The sequence below is a fragment of the Scyliorhinus torazame genome, chromosome 11, assembly GCF_047496885.1.
Source record: "Scyliorhinus torazame isolate Kashiwa2021f chromosome 11, sScyTor2.1, whole genome shotgun sequence".
NCBI classification, from domain to species: Eukaryota; Metazoa; Chordata; class Chondrichthyes; order Carcharhiniformes; family Scyliorhinidae; genus Scyliorhinus; species Scyliorhinus torazame.
The window spans coordinates 62,430,770-62,452,008 of NC_092717.1; the positions used below are offsets into that span (position 1 = coordinate 62,430,770).

The following is a 21,239-nucleotide window of genomic DNA, read 5'->3' on the forward strand; positions in this document are numbered from 1 at the left end:
TTCCATCCCACGCTTCCCATGCGTGATGACTGTACCTAAATAAGTGACTTTTTCCTGGAGGATTTGGGCTTTCTTGGGGTTAATTTTGCACCCAATTGTTGTGAGTAGTCCTAATAATTAGGAAAGAAGTGAAATATGCTCTTCTTTGGTGTCCGTCTGTAGGAGCAAGTCGTCCACATACTGAACAAGGCATTCAGGGCGGGAAAATTTAGATAAGCTGTTTGCCAATTGTCTGTGAAAGATGGAGGGGGAGTTGTTGAAGCCGTGTGGAAGGCACGTCCACATCTACTGCTGTCCCTGGAAAGTGAACGCAAATTTATACTGTGATGCACTATCAATTACGACGAGACGAGAATAGAATGTAGTACAGGGGCCTTACCGTAATACCCATATATACAATATAATACAACAGTGGTGACTACCACATTCACCCCCTGTTAAAAATGAGTCCAGCGGGACTGGTGGAAAACTATATACATACAGATTGGTTTTAAAATTACAGAGAAGGTTACAAATTTAGACATCGGGCGCCTTGATCTGTCGTTGAGAGCGTCGCAGTGCTGGTGGCGACTCAGGCGTCGGCTTGGTCTTCGGTGACTCCGGGAGAGTGTCGAAATCCTCTTCATCCCAGGGTGGGAGAAAGGGGAGGATATCTCGTGCCCGTCGACCTTCACCTTTGTCGAAGCGGTCGCGAGGTTGTGAGGTCGAGACTGGTCGATCGTGACCGAGGCGAGACGTGGCAGGTCGTCAGCGGTTGCAGCCGATGAGCAGCCCGATGAGGTGCCCGATGGGCAGGGGTCCTGAGGCGGGTAAGAAGGCGGTGCCCACGGGCCGCACATGTCCTGGGGCAGGCAAAATGGCAGCGCCCGCGGGCCACACGTGTCCTGGGGCAGGCAAGATGGCGGTGCCCATTGGTTCTGAGGCAAGCAAGATGGCAGCACCCAGGGGCGGCACGTGTTGTGAGTGGAGCAAGATGGCGGCGCCCATGGGCCGCACGAGGCCTGAGGAGAGGAAGATGACAGCGCCCACTGGCTGCACGTGGGGTGTGCCAGGACAACAGCGGCGATTAAGCGGGCCTGGCACACTGCAGCGAAATGTCCCTTCTTGCCACAGGCCTTACAGAGCGCACTCCGCTCCGGGCAGCGCTGCCGGCGGTGTTTTGTCTGTCCGCAGAAGTAGCACTTGGGTCCCCCGAGGTTGGTTGGCTGCCGCGCGGCGCAGGTGTGGGATTGGCTGAGGGCGGTCGCTGATGGGGTCCACGATGGGGTTGGCCGCTGGCGGGGTCCATGATGCACTGGGGCGGTGGGCGTACGGTCGGGTCATAAGCCTGTACGTTGCGGGAGGTGACCGTGAGCGAGAGCGCTAGTTTCTTGGTCGCCGTGAGGTCAAGCGTGGCCCCTTCTAAGAGGCGCTGCTGGATGTAGTCAGACCCTATGCCCGTAACAAACGCGTCTCTCATTAGCAGGTTTGCATGTTCAGTGGTCGAAACGGCCCAGCAGTCACAGTCTCTCACCAGGGCGAGCAGTGCACGGCAGAAATCTTCCACAGACTCACCGGGAAGTTGGTGCTGCATGGATAGGAGATGTATCTTCTAGGTCTGCTGAACGTAATTCTCCTTCAGTAGCGCCATGGCCTCTGCGTAGGTAGACGCGTCCTGGACGAGGGGAAAAACGTTGGAGCTCAGCCGCATGTACAGAATCTGGAGCATCTGTACTTCTGAGATTGGGTCTGGCGCAGACCCGATGTATGCTTCAAAACAAGCCAGCCAATGTTGGAAGTCCTTTTTGGCGTTGTCTGCTTGAGGATGCAGCTGGAGGCGATCCGGCTTGATGCGGAGGTCCATCACTGAAAAATCTTACGACGAGACGAGAGTAGAAGCAATCGAGGCTTTATTACACAGAGATGTGTGGCCTCCTACAGCAGCTTATGAAATGGCTGCTGTTCGGAGAGCACACACATTTATACTCTGCCTCCTGGGCGGAGCCAGCAGGCAGGGATCTACCCCCGTACCTGTAGTACAGGGGCCTTACCGTAAAACCCATATATACAATATAATACAACAGTGGTGAACACCACATACTGGCATGCTTTGTCCAGTGGTATGGACCAAACGCCATTGCTAATATCCAATACTGTGAAAAATTTTGACAGGTGTCCTATTTAACATGATCTCGGGACTTGTGGCAATGGTGGGGGCTGCTAGGGGGGTCACTTTGTTCAATTCCGTGTAGTCGTTAGTCAGTCGCCATGAACCATCTGGTTTTCTTACTGGCCAAATCGGGGCATTATTCGTCGATGCTACGGGTCACTCCTTGGTTTAATAAACTTTGGATTACCTAGGCTATCTCTCCCTCGGCTTGCTGGGGAAGCCGTATTGTTTCTGGGGCTTAGGATTGGGACCTGTAATGTTAACCACTCCTGGGATTTTGCCGCAGTCGTGCTTGTGCTGGGCAAATGCTACTTTATGTCTTTTCAAGACTACTCTAACCGTGTTGTCTGTGGTAATGGTTTGTGGATCAAACGAGTACTCTCCTACAGAGCTGATTCTAGGGTCATAATCTCCTACTGTGAGTGTGGCGGGGGCTCGTGCTGCTCTAGCCATTTTCCATATACATTTGTTGACTGGGTCGAATGAAAGATTGTGTGCACTCATGAAATCTATGCCTAGGATTTGTTCTGCTGCCTGGGGTAAATCTATTAAAACGACCGAGTGTTTTGTTTTAATATTGCCACTCTGTACGTCCACAAGGGCTGTGATGTGTCCCTGCTGGATGTGACCTGTAAAGCCACTAAGGGTAATGGTGTCCGTAGTGGGCCATATCTCTCTCTGGTACATGACGGTGGAGTTTAACGTGGTTCGGGACCCTCCTGTATCCCAAAGGAACTCTACGGGGTGTCCTCGGACTGTGCCTGCAACCACCGGTCTTCCGGACTTATACGAAAGGGTATCGCAGACCCAAGTTGGGGAGCCCAAACACCTGTCATGATATTCAAACACACACATCATGATGGACACACTAACAGGCAAATCAGAGTACACAACACCACAACCAATCACAGACAAGAACACCAACCACATAAAAAGCACGAGCACGACACCTGGAGGGCAGTAGGTCTGGGGAGAAGGAAGCATGAAAGAGCTGTTGAAACACCACAAGCAGGGAGCCCCCCACGTGCAGAGTGCAAAGACCAAGTTGTAAATAGTGAGTTTAAATAAACAAGCGTTGTACCATATGCAACTGTGTTGGCTCTTCTGTGTGTTAGAACACCCAACACCACATGGTACAGGAGTGGATCGATACCTGCCTACCAACCTGCCATTCTGGACATGGACCACACCGGCAAACCGCAGCCGATGCAAGTCACGGGGAACCTAGGCACCAACTGGAAGCTCTACAGGCAGCGATTTGACCTGTACATCCGTGCCACCGAAAAACAGAATGTCTCGGATGATTCGAAGATTGCAATGCTCCTCTTCTACGCAGGCCCCCACCCAAATGATGTCTTTAATTCACTGGTGTTCGAGGAAGGCGAAAACCAGGCCAAATATGACACGGTCATCCTCAAACTGGACCAGCACTTTCAAACTGAAGTAAACGAAACTTTCGAAAGATACATCTTTCAGCAACGCCTGCAAGGTAAGGAGGAGCTTTTTCAACCCTTTTTGACGCACCTCCGGATTCTGGCGCAGTCCTGCGGTTACGGCACCACCACAGAGTCCATGATCAGGGACCAGATTGTTTTTGGCGTTGCCTCCAGTGGCCTACGCCAGCAGCTTCTTAAAATAAAGAGCCTCACCTTAGCGTCTGCTGTGGAAGCCTGTGTCCTCCATGAAAATGCTACCTGCCGTTTTGCCCGATTTCAGGCGTCCGAGTTGGCACGGAGGGGGTCCCCAGCCGTCGAATCGGCAAGCCAGGCCGCCCACGACGTTGAACGCATCCAGGCCGTCGATTTCTTCCCGCCCCACGGCCCGGACGACAGCGGCCGCTTCCCGCGCTTTTCGCGGTCTCCCGCGCAGGTGCGCGCCAAGAATAACGGCCACAACGAGGGACGCACTGCGCAGGCGCGCCCACCGCAAGATCGCACTGCGCATGCGCAGTGGCGCAACGAACGCCGTGACGTCATGACGTGCAGCAAGTGTGGAGGTCTACACTTAAAAGGGCAATGTCCTGCAAAATACCAACAGTGCAACAGATGTGCCATGATAGGCCACTACGCAGCCCGCTGTCGTGCGGCTCAACCCATGGATCCGGCGCATCCTCGACAACCTCGCACACGAGTCAGGACCGTCCAGCCCACGCATCAAGACTTCCAGTTAAGTGATGCAGATGACCAGGATGACTTCAGAGTTGCCGTCATTGATGTCAACAAGGTCAATGCCATCAATCCAGACGATGAGTGGTGTGCCACCCTGACGGTCAACCGATCGCGCGTCGCCTTCCGTCTGGACACCGGCGCATCCGCCAACCTGATTGCTTACTCTGCAGTCCAGGCCATGAAGGTCAAACCACTCATCACACCATCCCGGCTTAAGATGGTTGACTATAACGGGAACGTTATCCCGTCCGTAGGATCTTGCCAGCTACAGGTGACTCACAAGAGGTACACGGCCACACTCCCCTTCGAAGTTGTGGGCTCATCAAAGGACTCGTTACTGGGCGCACAAGCGTGTAAGGTCCTTCACCTGGTACAGCGCATCATGTCTCTCTCTCCAGATGAGATATCCGACTTCCCGGATGCTGAGTTCCACGCGAATCTCCATTCCCTCCTCGCTCACAACCAGGAGGTTTTTGAAGGCATGGGGACATTGCCACACACGTACAAGATTCGACTCAGACCGGACGCCATCCCTGTCGTTCACGCACCTCGCAGGGTTCCTGCGCCTCTCAAAGACCGCCTCAAGGCACAACTGCAGATTCTTCAGGACCAAGGGGTCCTATCCAAGGTCACGGAGCCCACGCCATGGGTCAGCTCCATGGTCTGTGTAAAGAAGCCCTCTGGCGAGCTCCGTATATGTATAGATCCAAAAGATCTGAACAACAACATCATGCGGGAACACTATCCCATCCCGAAACGAGAAGACCTCACCAGCGAGATGGCGCGAGCCAACATATTCACTAAATTGGATGCGTCCAAAGGATTCTGGCAGATCCAACTGGACCCGGCCAGCCGAAGACTATGCACATTCAACACCCCTTTTGGCAGATTCTGCTACAACCGGATGCCATTCGGCATCATTTCGGCATCTGAAGTATTCCACCGCATTATGGAGCAGATGATGGAAGGCATCGAAGGGGTACGTGTATATGTGGACGATATCATCATTTGGTCCACCACTCCGCAGGAACACATGCATCGTCTTCGACGTGTCTTCACCCGCATACGGCAAAATGGCCTGCGTCTCAACCGTGCGAAGTGTGCTTTCGGCCAGACGGAGCTGAAATTCCTCGGGGACCACATCTCAAGGTCCGGGGTCCGTCCCGATGCAGACAAGGTTAGCGCCATCACAGCCATGCCACGACCGGCTGACAAGAAGGCTGTCTTAAGATTCCTGGGCATGGTCAACTTCCTTGGGAAGTTCATTCCCAACCTGGCTTCTCATACAACAAACATGCGCCATCTCGTAAAAAAATCGACGGAATTCAACTGGCACCAGTCGCATCAGCAGGAATGGGAGGAGCTCAAGCACAAACTGGTCACGGCACCAGTGCTGGCCTTCTTTGACGCGACTCGCCCTACAAAGATCTCAACAGACGCCAGCCAATCTGGTATTGGAGCGGTACTCCTGCAAAAAGACAGCACGTCATCATGGGCCCCGGTTGCGTATGCCTCACGAGCCATGACCCCTACCGAACAGCGCTACGCGCAAATCGAAAAAGAATGCCTGGGCTTGTTAACTGGACTGGACAAGTTCCACGACTATGTGTATGGCCTGCCACGATTCACGGTCGAAACTGACCACCGCCCCCTGGTCAACATCATTAACAAAGACCTGAACGACATGACTCCTCGCCTCCAGCGCATCTTACTCAAACTCAGGAGGTACGATTTTGAACTGATCTACACTCCGGGGAAGGAACTCATAGTGGCGGACACTCTTTCCCGAGCAGTGAGCACACCACCAGATGCGGAGGGGTTCGTGCGTCAAATTGAGGCACACGTGACTCTGACAGCAGCAAATATGCCAGCTGATGATCCTTGTCTGGCCCACATACGCGCAGAGACGGCGACTGACCCTCTGCTGCAGCGAGTGATGCGCCACATGACGGAAGGGTGGCTAAAAGGGCAGTGCCCCCAGTTTTATAATGTGCGAGATGATCTCACCAATATAGACGGGGTCCTTATGAAATCGCATAGGATCGTCATTCCACACAGTGTGCGCCAGATGATTCTTCGTCAACTACACGAAGGCCACTTGGGTGTCGAAAAATGCAGACGAAGGGCCCGGGCGGCGGTATATTGGCCGGGTATTAATGAAGACATAGCCAACATGGTGCTCAACTGCACAACCTGTCAGAGGTTTCAGCCGGCGCAACCTCCGGAAACACTTCTACCACACGAGATGGTGACGTCCCCCTGGGCGAAGGTGGGTGTTGACCTATTTCACGCGCTCGGCAGAGATTACATTGTTATTATAGACTACTTCTCAAACTACCCGGAAGTCATGCCTCTCCATGATCTGACGTCGTCCGCAGTCATTGGGGCCTGCAAGGAAACGTTTGCTCGCCATGGCATTCCAAGGACTGTCATGTCAGACAATGGACCTTGTTTTGCCAGCCGTGAATGGTCGTCCTTTGCCGCAGCATATGGTTTCACTCATGTGACATCCAGCCCTCTGCATCCACAATCGAACGGGAAGGCTGAAAAGGGTGTCCACATCGCAAAGCGGCTCCTGTGCAAGGCGGCTGATGCCGGATCGGACTTTAACCTTGCCTTGCTGGCCTATCGATCGGCCCCGTTATCCACGGGCCTCTCGCCAGCGCAGCTACTAATGGGTCGCTCCCTCAGGACGACGGTACCTTCCGTCCTGGCACCGACAACAGACCATGAGGCGGTTCTTCGGGACATGCAACTGCAGCGTGATCGCCAGAAAGGTCGGTACGACACACGAGCGACGGACCTGCCCCCCCTGTCCTCCGGAGACAAAGTACGCGTCCATCAACCGTATGGTGGCTGGTCAGCACCGGCCGAAGTCCTCCGACAAGTGGCTCCCCGCTCGTTCCTGGTTCGCATGCCGGATGGTTCCGTGCGTCGCCGCAATCGGCGCGCCCTTCGCCGACTTCCACGTTCACAGCCACACAACACGCCAGATCCTCAACAGGCTTCCGAGGATGACTTTGTGGAGCTGCCGCACATCACGCCCTTTCCATCGCCACCCATGGCCATGCCTGCACAGCAGCCGGTGGTTCTTGATCCACCCTTAAGGCGGTCAACCCGAATTCGTCGCAAACCCATTAGAATGGACTTATAATACAGTTCATATGTTTAATAAGTTGGACAATTTTACATGATAACCTGTTGTTGTTTATCGTTCCAGATGTCGTCTGACTGGACAACTGTTCAAAATTTTTTTTCTTCTTCTCTCGTTCGCATTTCTGTTATGTTATGGTACAACTGGATTCATGTGACGCACTCGACATCGCCCCATGTACATAGTTCCGTCATAGACACATGCTGCACACGACACACACACACTCTTAGATGCACTCACGTCACGATCATATTTATTACCACGTAGGCACATATCTTTGTAAAAAGGGGGGATGTCATGATATTCAAACACACACATCATGATGGACACACTAACAGGCAAATCAGAGTACACAACACCACAACCAATCACAGACAAGAACACCAACCACATAAAAAGCACGAGCACGACACCTGGAGGGCAGTAGGTCTGGGGAGAAGGAAGCATGAAAGAGCTGTTGAAACACCACAAGCAGGGAGCCCCCCACGTGCAGAGTGCAAAGACCAAGTTGTAAATAGTGAGTTTAAATAAACAAGCGTTGTACCATATGCAACTGTGTTGGCTCTTCTGTGTGTTAGAACACCCAACACCACAACACCGTCAATCTGTGCCATTCATGGCCGAATTATCTGCTCGGGCGCTGACACTGTGGATGGGTCTAGCATTGTTTCTGGGGGGGGCGGGGGGGGGCGCGTTTGTGTGCTGATTCTGTTGCTGCTTCGGGGGGGGGGGCTTGACGTTCTCGTGCACAATGTCCTTTCTGTCCGCAATTCTAACATTCCTGCGCTTGAGACTGCTGCGTGCTACTTCTGCCTTCATTTACCCATGCGGCATCTTGGTGTGCCCTTACTGGATTCATTGTGGCGTCTACTCTCTCCTGCTCTGTCTTTCTCTGTACGGACTGTTCCCAAGCTCTCGATAAGCGTTTCAGAACCCACACTTCATTGTGTGCTGGGTCTGAGGGGTCGTAACTGGCACATGCCTTCTGTCCTGCCTCTGTGGCATGGGATACTAGAGTGCGGGTCCATTTGGCCGTATTGTCTGCTGATAAACCGGCACGGGCTAACTCACCAAATACTGAAGTAAAGTGGATCCAGAGGCGTCCAGCAAACGCTGTTGGATGCTCTCCCATTTTCTGTCTGCACCAGTTGAGTCCTTCTACCGGATCTCCGCTATTATAGCCAATGGCGTCTAAAATGGCTGTTTTCATCTCTTGGAGGCTACCTCCTCCTACATTTTGTGGATCGGGAAGGGCTGAACTAACTGACGGGTCAAGGCACATAACTATATGCTTTACCTCTTCCTTTTCGTCTAAACCGTACATGAGGGTCAGTTGCTTCACTAGTTCAAAAAAGTGGTGTGGATCTGATGTGGGGTGGAAAGTCTCTATCTTATCACGGGCATCCCTTAACTGGGTGATGGTTAATGGGGTGGTGTACACATAATCGGGTTGGTCTTCCGTGGTGACCCTGCGCTGTGTGGTGATGGGGTGCATTGGGTTGGGTGCTGCCTGTGCAGTCGGTGATGCGGGTGCTTTTCTTTTCGGGGCCTGGGGGGCTCTATTCTAATTCTTGGTCTCACTCACGTACCGTTGGGCTGTGTCACTGAGTTCCTGCCAATCGGGGCCATCTTCCTGATCTAGCTGTGGGCCAAAGGTGTCTCTGAACCCATTTTGAACAGATAGCAGGGATTACAACTTTGCAATTTGCTGCCTGCACTTGGCATGATCCACCGAACTCTGCCTCTGTTCCGTGGTGGAACTGTGGAGTGCTCGGAGAGCTGCCTTCAAATCATCACACTGTTTCCTCAATTGTTGTACCTGGTTCTCTGTTTCTTCTCTTACCAATACAACATGTTGTGTGTCCTGGTAGGCCTTATCATACTGAATTTGGAAGCTGCTAAGGTGGGCGAGACAAGATTGATGTGCCCTCTTGACATCATCCATTTCCTTGTCCTTCGCCGCTCGCTGCTCCCGGAGCTGCTCATTTAATCTCTCGCTTTCACTAATATCTCCCTCTCTACTTCTCTCCTTCTCCTCCAGCTGCTTACGGAGCGTCCTCATGACCTCCTCTGTGCCTCGCAATTGTGCCAAACAGGACACGATTGCCTTCGGCTTACGAACACTTTTTATGGATCCTGGTCAGATTATCCCACCAAGTTTGTCCTATACTACCAGGACCTGTCTCTTCCTTTGTACAAAACTCAGACCAAAAGGGGCATCCTTTCCCCTTTAGGTACTTCTTAATTTCCTCTTCCCATATGGGACACTGCTTTCTCTACTAGTCGCTGCGGCCTCGGGTTCCTGTGGGCACACAAGGCGTTCCATTGCCTTCATTGCCATCTCTACCGTAATCTCTGTATCTCTACCGTGAATTTGGGACAGGGGGGAATAAAGCGGTGATGCAAACAGCGGGTACGGCTTCAGCTATTTTCCGGTTCACACAACTCCCGAAAGTTTCACGCAACAAAATCTATCGAGGTTACCTTATATCCCTGTTAGTACGCATGTAAGGTACACACTTCCGAATCTTGGAGGTTTGATTGATACTGGTCTTACGCTTGTGGTTTCTTTCACTTTTCCAATTGGGTTTCTAATTCAAACATTTTGTGGGTTCTGTCGGAGTGACAAAATCACTTCTGGGTCGAATCCTGTCAAGAGTCGCCAATAACTGTTGCCTTTTTTACTCGCTATAAATATGGCATTCAATAAGGTCTAGATATTGATCTTACATTGCTTTCAGAGTCGCCAGGTATCAAATGATACCACCACAAGGTTCAACCGGATATCGATCAAAGACCCAACCACCAGTTAGTTCGTTCAAGTTCAATAATACTTTATTTACACACAAGATTAACTTAGACATGCAACATAAACACTGCGAGCTAAACTACACCTAGCAACTATGACAACCTGTACTTAACTTCAGGCACCCGGCTTAGGTCAGAGGAACAGTGGCCTTTGTTCAAATCTGGATCCGCAGGGTCTGGAGCTGGGCTCATCCATCTGGTAGCGGGCGTTGAACTTGGGCTTGCTTCTGGTCGTGGTGCTGCAGTTGGAGATGGACTTTGTCGGAGCGCCAGGTCCAAAGGAGATCGAACACATGGCAGTATCTCTCTTTATCCTGGGGGGGGGCGGGGGGGGGGGGGGGGGCGGGGGGGGGGGGGGGGCAGTTCACGCTCTTTTGGGCGGTCCTTAGGTTTGGACCCAATTAATTGGGCAGTTCTCGATCACTGCCTTCGATCTGAGCCAATAAAGGGGTGGGTGCCTTGATGGCTGGGCGTGTCCTAAGCGGTCACAGACCTTGCTGTTTATGCTTCCTGAGTAAAGGGAGTGGCGCCGAAATGGCTGGAATTGTTTTGTTTACCTGAGTATCAGTCCTATGTCTTACGGAGATGGGCCATTAAAATGCTAATCGGTTGGGGGTTTCGATGCTGTCTGAATTCTCTGCTCACGAATATACATGCAGGCTCTGAGTCTGCCTGAATCTTACATTGTCCATATTTCCCTTTAGGCTTTACGAACGTCCATGTTTCTTGTTGTAAGTGGCCATCCCAGATGGCTACACTATCTGTCTCTGTCTTACAAACACTCAGTGATTTGGCCTCCACAGCCATCTGCGGCAAAGAGTTCCACAAATTCACCACCCTCTGGCTGAAGAAATTCCTCCTCATCTCTGTTTTGAAGAATCGTCCCTTTAGTCTGAGATTGTGTCCTCTGCTTCTAGTTTTTCCTCCAAGTGGAAACATCCTCTCGACGTCCACTCTATCCAGGCCTCACAGAATCCTGTAAGTTTCAATAAGATCCCCCCTCATCTTTCTAAACTCCAACGAGTACAGACCCAGAGTCCTCAACCGTTCCTCATACGACAAGCCTTTCATTCCAGAGATCATTCTTGTGAACCTCCTCTGGACCATTTCCAAGGCCAGCACATCCTTCCTTAGATACGGAGCCCAAAACTGCTCACAGTACTCCAAATGGGGTCTGCCCAGAGTCTTATACGGCCTCCGAAGTACATCCCTGGTCTTGTATTCTGGCCCTCTGGTCATAACAAATTGTGAAGCTTGTCCAGGAAATTGGAACCAAATTGAGGGCTAATCGTGGCAATATTGTTACCATAGAGAGTGAACAAATTGGGGCCTCATAGTCGAGAATTTGTTCCTGCGGATGAAACGAATTAGAGTCTGGTGAGTTCTGTGAAACCGATTTTAAGAAAGACTTTCTTGAGTTTGCACAGTTTGTCTGTGTCTTATGCAAGTACTTTTCTTGTGGAAGCAGAGAGTGTTACGTTTGAGGATTTAACACTTCTCCCTCGAACAGTTAAAAGTGTTAGCGAGGCACTTAGATTCAGAATTTCACCCAAAAGCCAGAAAACCACCGACTACTAATGGGGCGGTCAGGGACTTTTGAGGATGATGAAATAGATAACATTGCAGTAGAGATATTCAAATTGGAGCTATGGAAATTAGAATTTCAGGAGGGAGAAAAGGAAAGGGAGTTTCAACTAAAACAACTCAAACCAAGGAGTGGGAATCCCACTGTGTCCCTTGAAGACCCTGCTCACTCAGGCCTTAGTGTTGAGGCAACCTGGTTCTCTCATTTAATCCCTAAGTTTGATGAAGCTGAGGTGGAGGCCTTCCTTATCTCTTTCGAGCAGTTTATGCAGCAGTTAAAGTGACCAGCCCAACTGTGGTCCTTGTTACTGCAGAGTAAGCTTTCAGGGAAAGTTTACGAGATTTATTCCCTCTTGCCCAACTATTAAGCGTGTACCAGTTCACGCTGGGGTGTACCAGCAGAAATTCCATACTCTCAGAAAACGACCTGACCAGACAAATCTGGAATTTGAAAGGCTTAAGCAACTTGTTTTTGACCAGTAGGTGTGGGCACTTAAAATAGAAGCCACCATTGAAAACCTCCATAAAATAATTCTCCTTGAGGAATTTAAAAACTACATACCCCTTCTGATAAGAACACAACCGTGAGGAACAGAGGGTCACAGGGGCCAGCTAGGCAACTGGACTGGCCGACAATTATGAGTTGATCCACAGGCTCTCATTCGAGAAGAGGCACTCCTCAGCTTAACCCGAACCAACTGGAAGGGGTAGTGGTGGGAGAGTGATAGGAAACTGAGCAGCCAAGTGAGGTACGGCAATACTACCGGCCCTCATCATGACAGAAAGGGTGGTGCTGAACTGAAAAGTAAGACCGAGAAGCGGGTATTTTCTGGGACATGCAAGTGTAAATAGCATAGTCTGAAAGGACCATAGACTGATCTCCCTTTGAGTGGTGATTTAACCTCAGGTGAGGGGCAAGGTTGAGAAGCCAGGGCCTTCATGAATATCCTCAGCTGGTACAGTAATTGAATGCACGCTGTTGACTCCGCATCACGAACCAGTTGTCCAGCCAACTAAGCTAACCGATCACTAGAGGGCATGTATTGGGTCAAGGATAGATACTGCCCAGGGCTTCCAAGGTACAAACCATAGCGTAGTTCTCCATTCCCACCCCAAAATGGGAAATCAGGATGTTCTTGGGGATGTGTGGGTTCTCCGTAAGTTTGTCCTGCTGACAGACCTACTACCGAAAAAGATAAAGGTAGTATGGACTGGGAGATATAAGAGAGTTTTTGAAAAGCTGAAGGCCATTTAATAGGTAAACCTGTGTTTGTAGCCCCAGATTTTAACCAAACATTTAAAGTAGCCATTGATTGGAGTGATGTCGGGGTGGGAGCTGCTCTCCTACAGGAGGGCAAATCTAAAATAGAGAGGCCAAATTGGTGTGAATCTAAAAAGCTCAGCATGTGTCATGGTGACAGGGTGGTAATTGGTGGGGTTTTGATTTGTTCTGTTTTTGGTGTACAAACATACTGGACAATTTTCCACATTGCCGGAGAGATACCAGTGTTGTAGTTGTACTGGAACAGCTTGGCTAGGGAGTGTCCCGAAGCGTGGTACATTGGCGAGACCATGCAGACGCTGCGACAACGGATGAACGGACATCACGCGACAATCGCCAGGCAGGAATGTTCCCTTCCAGTCGGGGAACATTTCATCAGCAAGGGCATTCAGCCTCTGATCTCCGGGTAAGCGTTCTCCAAGGCGGCCTTCAGGACGCGCGACAACGCAGAATCGCCGAGCAGAAACTTATAGCCAAGTTCCACACACATGAGTACGGCCTCAACCGGGACCTTGGATTCATGTCGCATTACATTCACCCCCCGCCATCTGGCCCGGGCTTGCAAAATCCTACCAACTGTCCTGGCTTGAGATAATTCACACCTCTTTAACCTGTGATTATCCCTCTCTCCAGTTGCTCTCGTCTGGACCTGTAGACTTAATTACCTGCAAAGACTTGCATTCAAAGTATTGGATTGGATCTTTGACTTTGTCCATATAAATGTTTCTGGAACCCACCTCTTCATTCACCTGAGGAAGGAGCAGTGCTCCGAAAGCTAGTGATTTGAAACAAACCTGTTGGACTTTAACCTGGTGTTGCAAGACTTCTTACTGTGCTCACCCCAGTCCAACGCCGGCATCTCCACACCCTGTATTTCCAGACAAGGTATTTGTAAACCGTCCATACCATGTCTGGTAAAGACAAAGGAACATGATGGTTTTCTCATGTAAAGACCCTGCATACAATATAATGGACTCAGTTCGAATACACAAAGACAAGAGTTAAAAGTTAGCTGAGGGTGTGACCCAGTGTCTGTTCGTCTGGCGATCTGTGTGTGTGTGTGAGCTGTGAGCAAAACAGCAGAAAGTTTGCCATGAGACTAGCCGAGGCAGGGCCCCTGCACAATAGCCAACTTTTGCAGGGGCATCGAAAACTCTCTCTGACTGTGGAAGTCGATCAGTAGCAGAAAGTTTGCAGCTGGAAAAGGAACTGAAATCTCTCTACCAAACCATAGAACACACGAACTAAAGAACTGAATATTTGTCAGCGGACATGAACGACTGGAATCAACCAGTATCGGCTGCCATGCTCATTATCGACTCTTTGCAACTCAAGGACTGTTCCGTATAACCTTTTTAAAAAAATTACTTATCATTGTACCCAATTGTGACTATTAATCCAAATGACTGTAAATGCATGTGTTCTATCATTTCTAGCAAGTAATAAATTTACTCTATCTTAACTTAAGAAAGCCTGGTTAAATTAGCTCCTTTTAAAACATAACTAATGAGTTTGGAAAAGGTACCCAGGGTAAAGGGAACTTGGTTCGATTAAACGGCACAGTGGCACAGCCACTAGTGGTTCACACTACTGCCCTACAGAGCCAGGGACCCGGCTTTGCTTCCAACCTCAAGTGACTGTATGTGTGGAGTTTGCACATGTGACTGTCTCTGGAGTTTGCACATTCTTCTTGTGTCTGCGTGGGTTTCTGCTGGGTGCTCCGGTCTCCTCCCACAGTCTAAAGATATGCACGTTTGGTGGATTGGCTATGCTAAATTGCCCCGAGGTGGAGTTACGAGGATGGGGTGGGGGATTGGGCCTAGGAAGGGTGCTCTTTCAGAAGGTCAGTGTAGACTCGATGGGTTGAATGGCCTCCTTCTTCATTGTAGGGATTCTATGACACCTTTGTTGCTACCAGCAAGGGTGGGTTGAATAAAGACACTGGGCCAGTCATCCCTTCTCACCCAAATTGATAACAAATTTGAGAGTTTCTCAACCAGATTACAAATTGAGGAGTATCGACCGGATCAACAACTTTTGGGTAATCTCACGTGGGACTGGTTGTAATAGCTGTCACTTTTCAATACATGCAGAGCATGATCCAAGAAAGGTGTTGGAATCTTGTCTGAAGTACTGAACTGTGATTTTTGGGGGGTTATTGACCAGGGGACACGGAAGCATATATGAACAAATTGAACAATTTGCAGTGGATGCTTCTAAATGTGTCCAGTTATACTGCATTTATAGCAACGGAGCATAACTGGATGCTTTATTTTGCAAAATTCCATTGTTCTCGGGCACACGTGGAGAAAAACCTCCCTTCTGATGTTTGCCCTGTCACAGATGAAAATTCACCAGTACGTTTAAAGCCTAATGCCCTCCTACCATCCGGAGTTCCGGAGTCAGGAGGTCATGTTGCAGCTGTACAAAACTCTGGTACGGCCGCATTTGGAGTATTGCGTACAGTTCTGGTCACCGCATTATAGGAAGGACGTGGAGGCTTTGGAGCGGGTGCAGAGGAGATTTATCAGGATGTTGCCTGGTATGGAGGGAAAATCTTATGAGGAAAGGCTGATGGACTTGAGGTTGTTTTCGTTAGAGAGAAGAAGGTTAAGAGGAGACTTAATAGAGGCATACAAAATGATCAGGGGGTTAGATAGGGTGGACAGTGAGAGCCTTCTCCCGCGGATTGAAATGGCTGGCACGAGGGGACATAGCTTTAAACTGAGGGGTATTAGATATAGGACAGAGGTCAGAGGTAGGTTCTTTACGCAAAGAGTAGTGAGACCGTGGAATGCCCTACCTGCAACAGTAGTGAACTCGCCAACATTGAGGGCATTTAAAAGTTTATTGGATAAACATATGGATGATAATGGCATAGTGTAGGTTAGATGGCTTTTGTTTCGGTGCAACATCGTGGGCCGAAGGGCCTGTACTGCGCTGTATCGTTCTATGTTCTATGTACCATCGGGCACAGAGAAAAATCCTCGTTGTCTATTTTACAAAGCAGAATTTGAATGCTTAGTGTGAATTTTTGTATCTTCTACACATTCCAGTCAATAACTAGACTGTACAAACCAGCACTGACTGGTTCGCAATCCCAGAACTGTCAACGGCCTTTAATATACATATGACAGGTTAACATTGTAGCCAGTTCATCTTGCAGTTAAAAATCTATAGTGCTGTCCCTTCAGTTTCAACCTTTGCCATTGAACTTCCTCTTTAATATCAATGCAGATTAACTACTCCATGAAGATGCTCCCATAAGCATGTTGTACAGAATCCCACAGTGCAGACGAAGGTCATTTGGCCCATCGAGTCTGCATCATTCCCCTGCCCTTTCCCTGTAATCCCACCTAACCTTTTTCTTTTTTTCAATAAATATAGAGTACCCAATTCTTTTTTTCGGTTTTCTCAGTGTCCAACGATGTGCAGGTTCGGTGAGAGTAAGGGGAAATGTAGCATGGCCAATCCACCTAACCGCCATATCTTTGGACTGTGGGAGAAAACCGGAGCACCCGGAGGAAACCCACGCAGACATGGGGAGAATGAGCAGACTCTGCACAGTCACCTGAGGCCAGCATTGAATCTGTGTCCCTGGCGTTGCGATGCAGCAGTGCTGACCACTGTGGCTCTGTGCTGCCATGCCCTCTTGTATCATTTTCTTTACAAATTTTAATGCCAAGAATAACAGAACTTATTAAAGGTACAACCTAAATGACATAAGTGGTGCAGAAAGTGGAGATATCTAATAATTTTGGATGACAATATGTTTGTCGCAGAGTATCAGTCTCAGTGATCTGAGAGCTGACCTGTAACTTTGTCAAGAAAAGAGATGTGGTTCGCACAGCAAAACAAGGAAGTGAAGGGCAAAAGTTAAAAGTAAACTTAAAAGCAAATAATTTGCAATTTTATTCTCATCGTTGCCTGGCTGGATGGGCAAATAATTAACTGAATTTAGTGCACTTTTCCATTCACTTTTAAATGGGAGTGACAGTATTCTAGCTCTGAACTACTGGAACACATTTCTCACTTTCTACCTGTGCTTCCCTTGTGGGGCTCACAAGTACATGTCCCATCATGAGATGAAGTTTTAACTGAAGCTGAGTTTCGATCAAACAGCAAAATGCCTCCAAATGCTTTAAGTATAGATTGCTATAATTTTTTTTTTGTGTTACCAAAAGGTGTGTCTAGACTTCTTGTATTAACATCTTGGTTTGCATCACTTAATCTGAACTATTTCTGAAAATAAAATTTGGATTTTCAATGACATAGTAATAAACTATTTTGTTTGGCCATCAGGTATTTTGAAGAGGATGTATAGTATAGAAGATGACTTGATGCTGGGCATAGAAGGTGAGTGTTTATGTTTCCTCTCTCCACAATTCTTGCTTTTCTTCCATCTTCTCCATCCACTCCTTCCTATAATTCAATGGCTTGAGGCAATATAGGTAGAAAACAAATTGGGGAAGTGCTCCATGTATTCCTATCTCTCCACCATTTTTTGTTAGCTGATTCTGTCTGTTAGAGGATACTGCACCCACCTATGAAGGGAGATCCTAAGTCTCGGAGTTCAGCTATAAACTGGCCACATGAGTTTCATGAGATATTATTTAGTTAATTATTTTTAGGCAAGTCATCTTACAGGTTACCTGTTTTGACCGTTGCAACAGACCCAACATGGAATGCAACAACTCTTGGTCATATAATTACAGTTCTTGAATATTGTTGAAAGGATAGACTTCCTTTATTGTTTTGTGCAATTTGGGCATCATTAACAAGGCCAGCATTTACTTCCCATTCCTAATGGATCCTGAGAAGAGTGGCTTGCTTGACCATTTCAGCTAAAATTGAAGCACATTGCTCTGAAGTCACATGTAAGCTAGGCTAGATAAGGATGGCAAATTTCCTTCCCTAAAGAACTTTAGTAAAACAAATGTATTTTTATGACAACTAATGATAGTTTCACGGTCACCATTACTGATGGTTAGCTTTCAATTCCAGGTTAAATAATTGAAATTATTCATGGTTTGAGTTTAAATTCCACAATCTTCTGTGGGCTGACCCCAAATGATTAATTGGGCCTTTGGATTACCAGTTGAGTTACATTACCACTATGCCACCATCCCCCGCTGGTGTTGCCAAAACATATTGTCCTGTACTCATCAGGACAAATGCAAGAATGCCAAAAAAATGTTTAAATCACAAAAACGTATACGACAAGAGAAAAGGATGCTGATTGGGTGGCAGGTTGACCTATCATCAGATGTGTTGCCATGGAGAAAACAACAGAAACAATAGACTCTCCAAGCACCCAGAAAATTCAAAGAATAAAGAAAAGTACAACACAGAAACAGGCCCTTCGGCCCTCCAAGTCTGCGCTGACCATACTGCCTAACCAAAAACCTTCTACACTTCCTGGGCCCATATTCCTCTATGCCCATCCTATTGATGTATTTGTCAAGATGCCCCTTAAACATCACTATCGTACCTGCTTCCAGCACCTTCTTCGGCAGCGAGTTCCAGGCACCCACTACCCTCTATGTAAAAAAAAAAGTTCTCTCGCACATCTCCTCTAAATTTTGTCCCTCGCACCTTAAACCTATGGCCCTAGTAATTGACTCTACCATCCTGGGATCCCATCATCATTTTGTAGACTTCTATCAGGTCGCCCCTCAACCTCCATCGTTCCAGTGAGAACAAACTTAATTTATCCAACCTCTCCTCAAAGTTAATGCCCTCCATACCAGGCAATATCCTGGTAAACCTCCTCTGCACCCTCTCCATAGCCTCCACATCCTTCTAGTAGTGTGGCAACCAAAGTTGAACACAAAGGCGCAAGATTTGAACATATTCCTTTTGTTTTCAAAGAACCAATCCCTGCATATGATGAATATTGCTTTCACGCTGCTATTATGTAGTGGCTACAAGAGTGTTATTTTCCAAACACAGGGTGCTGCCATACTGTCTTGTCTGAGAAGAATTATGATTATGATTCTAGTGTATAAACGGTAAACAACTCACTAACTTGGAAAGTGTATCCTTTTCAAACAAGAAGCCTGTTGTGGTCAAACAAGGGGAAGGCAAAGAGGGATGCCATTTGACCCCGTGTCACCTGGTTCCAACCAAAATTACTTTGAAATCCAAAAATCCTGATAAAAGCACCAATGGGCTATAGATCCAAATTAAGTGCCATATGAAGGACAATATAGTGAGTTGGAATAGGCATTGGGCAAATAAAAAGGTGGTAGTTTCCCACTGGTGGGTTGGCTCACGGTTCAATGCTTGATCCCTTTTGTCTATGTTTATTGATTATAGAGAATAGTTATCGAAGTTGCAGATATTACATTGCCTGCTACAGCTAGGACTTCAGAAGGAGGAAATAGGTTGCCATGGACTGTGTCTACATTTTGAAGTTGGTCCAAGCCTGATATGTGTCCTTCAGTGTAGAAACTTAAACAATCTTTCCCTTGGGAGCACAGAATACAGATGACAAAGATAGAGTAAGTGGACGGTACAGCGCGGTGGCACAGTGGTTAGCATTGCTGCCTTACAACTCCAGGGACCTGGGCCTTGGGTGACTGTGTGGAGTTTGCACTTCCTCCCAGTTTCTGCATTGGTTTCCTCCGGGTACTCCGGTTTCCTCCCACAGTCCAAAGATGTGCAGGTTAGGTGGATTGGCCATGCTATGCCCCTAAGTGTCAAAAAGGTTAGGTGGGGTTATTGGGTTACGGGGATAGAGTGCCGGCGTGGACTTAAGTAGGGTGCTCTTTCCAAGAGCCGGTGCAGACTCGATGGGCCAAATGACCTCCTTCTGCACTGTAAATTCTATGATTCAATGATTGGAAAGAGTATGATGCATGGGCCATATATTCTAGGCAAGTCGCAAGCTGGGGTAGGATTCTATAGGGCCCAGGACTCCACTGCTATCTTGCACATTCATCACTTCTGAGGCAAAGAAATGAACGTTGGAAGGCTGTTGATCCTATTCTCTGCGAATGTACAGCACCCCATCTCATTATCAACTAAAAGGATCCACAGAACCTTGGCTTCACGGGATACCAACCAAGGTTGGCTGTTTTATTTTCCAATTCCTTGCCCAGTGACAGTGTGACCAAGAGAACACCTCATTGCTGCTCTGGAACCCCCAGAGCAATCTTGGGACCCTCCTGATCCATGTGATTATGTTCGATACAACATGATGCAATGGCAAGATAATGAAAAGTTGGGTTTTATTTTATCACTGCAGTATTGGCAGAAGCATGTAAATGCTAAGCCCTTTCTCTGGAAAATAAAGTAGAAATTAAACTTGTATTCTCTGAGGTCCAAACCAGCACTTGGATTCACCATCAAGAAATTATTTTTTGGATACGCTTTTGCAAGTTAATTCCCAGGTAATGGCTGCACTGTCAACAATCATTGCAAGAATGGATTACAAACAGGGAGATGGTGGGCAGACCGAGTTACATGGAGGTATTTAATGAACCTGACGGGGGGGTCTCACTTGAGTCAGCACTGTGTTGCCTTTTTTAATAATAATAATCTTTATTAGTATCACAAGTAGGCTTACATTAACACTGCAATGAAGTTACTGTGAAAATCCCCTCATCACCACACTATGGCGCCTGTTCAGGTGTACTGAGGGAGAATTCAGAATGTCCAATTCACCTAACAGCATGTCTTTCAGGATTTGTGGGAGGAAACCGGAACACCAGAGGAAACCCACGCAGACATGGGGAGAACGTGCAGACTCCGCATAGACAGTGACCCAAGCTGGGAATCGAACCCGGGTCCCTGGTGCTGTGAAGCAACAGTGCTAACCACTGTGCTACCGTGCCACCCATGGAGAAGGCCTACTATATTACTGGAGAGTAGCAGCCCTTCCCTAACTTCAAGAACCCTGTGGACAGATGTCGTGCCCACTGAGAGCCACTGTGAGAAGCTAGCCAATCATAAGCTGGCAGCTTTACTGAATGTGAGGCAATGGCTGCTGCTGGTATGACATCCATCCAAAGCCAAGAATCATCACTAGACCCCATGTCAGGAGGGGGTCGCGGGGTAGGGAGTTGTAGGGGACCTGGCAGATAGCAGCCC

At 48.4% G+C, this 21,239-nt stretch overlaps 1 protein-coding gene across 3 annotated transcripts in view; it reads left to right on the top strand.

Annotated features, from left to right (window-relative positions):
* The window catches only part of itprid1 (ITPR interacting domain containing 1), a 302,950-nt gene that overhangs the window by 82,271 nt on the left and 199,440 nt on the right, over positions 1-21,239 (top strand). For all 3 annotated transcript variants that reach the window (XM_072467364.1, XM_072467365.1, XM_072467366.1), the window contains one exon: positions 17,448-17,501. In XM_072467364.1, coding sequence (XP_072323465.1) covers positions 17,448-17,501 — 54 coding nt within the window. The remainder of the gene's footprint in view (positions 1-17,447; positions 17,502-21,239) is intronic.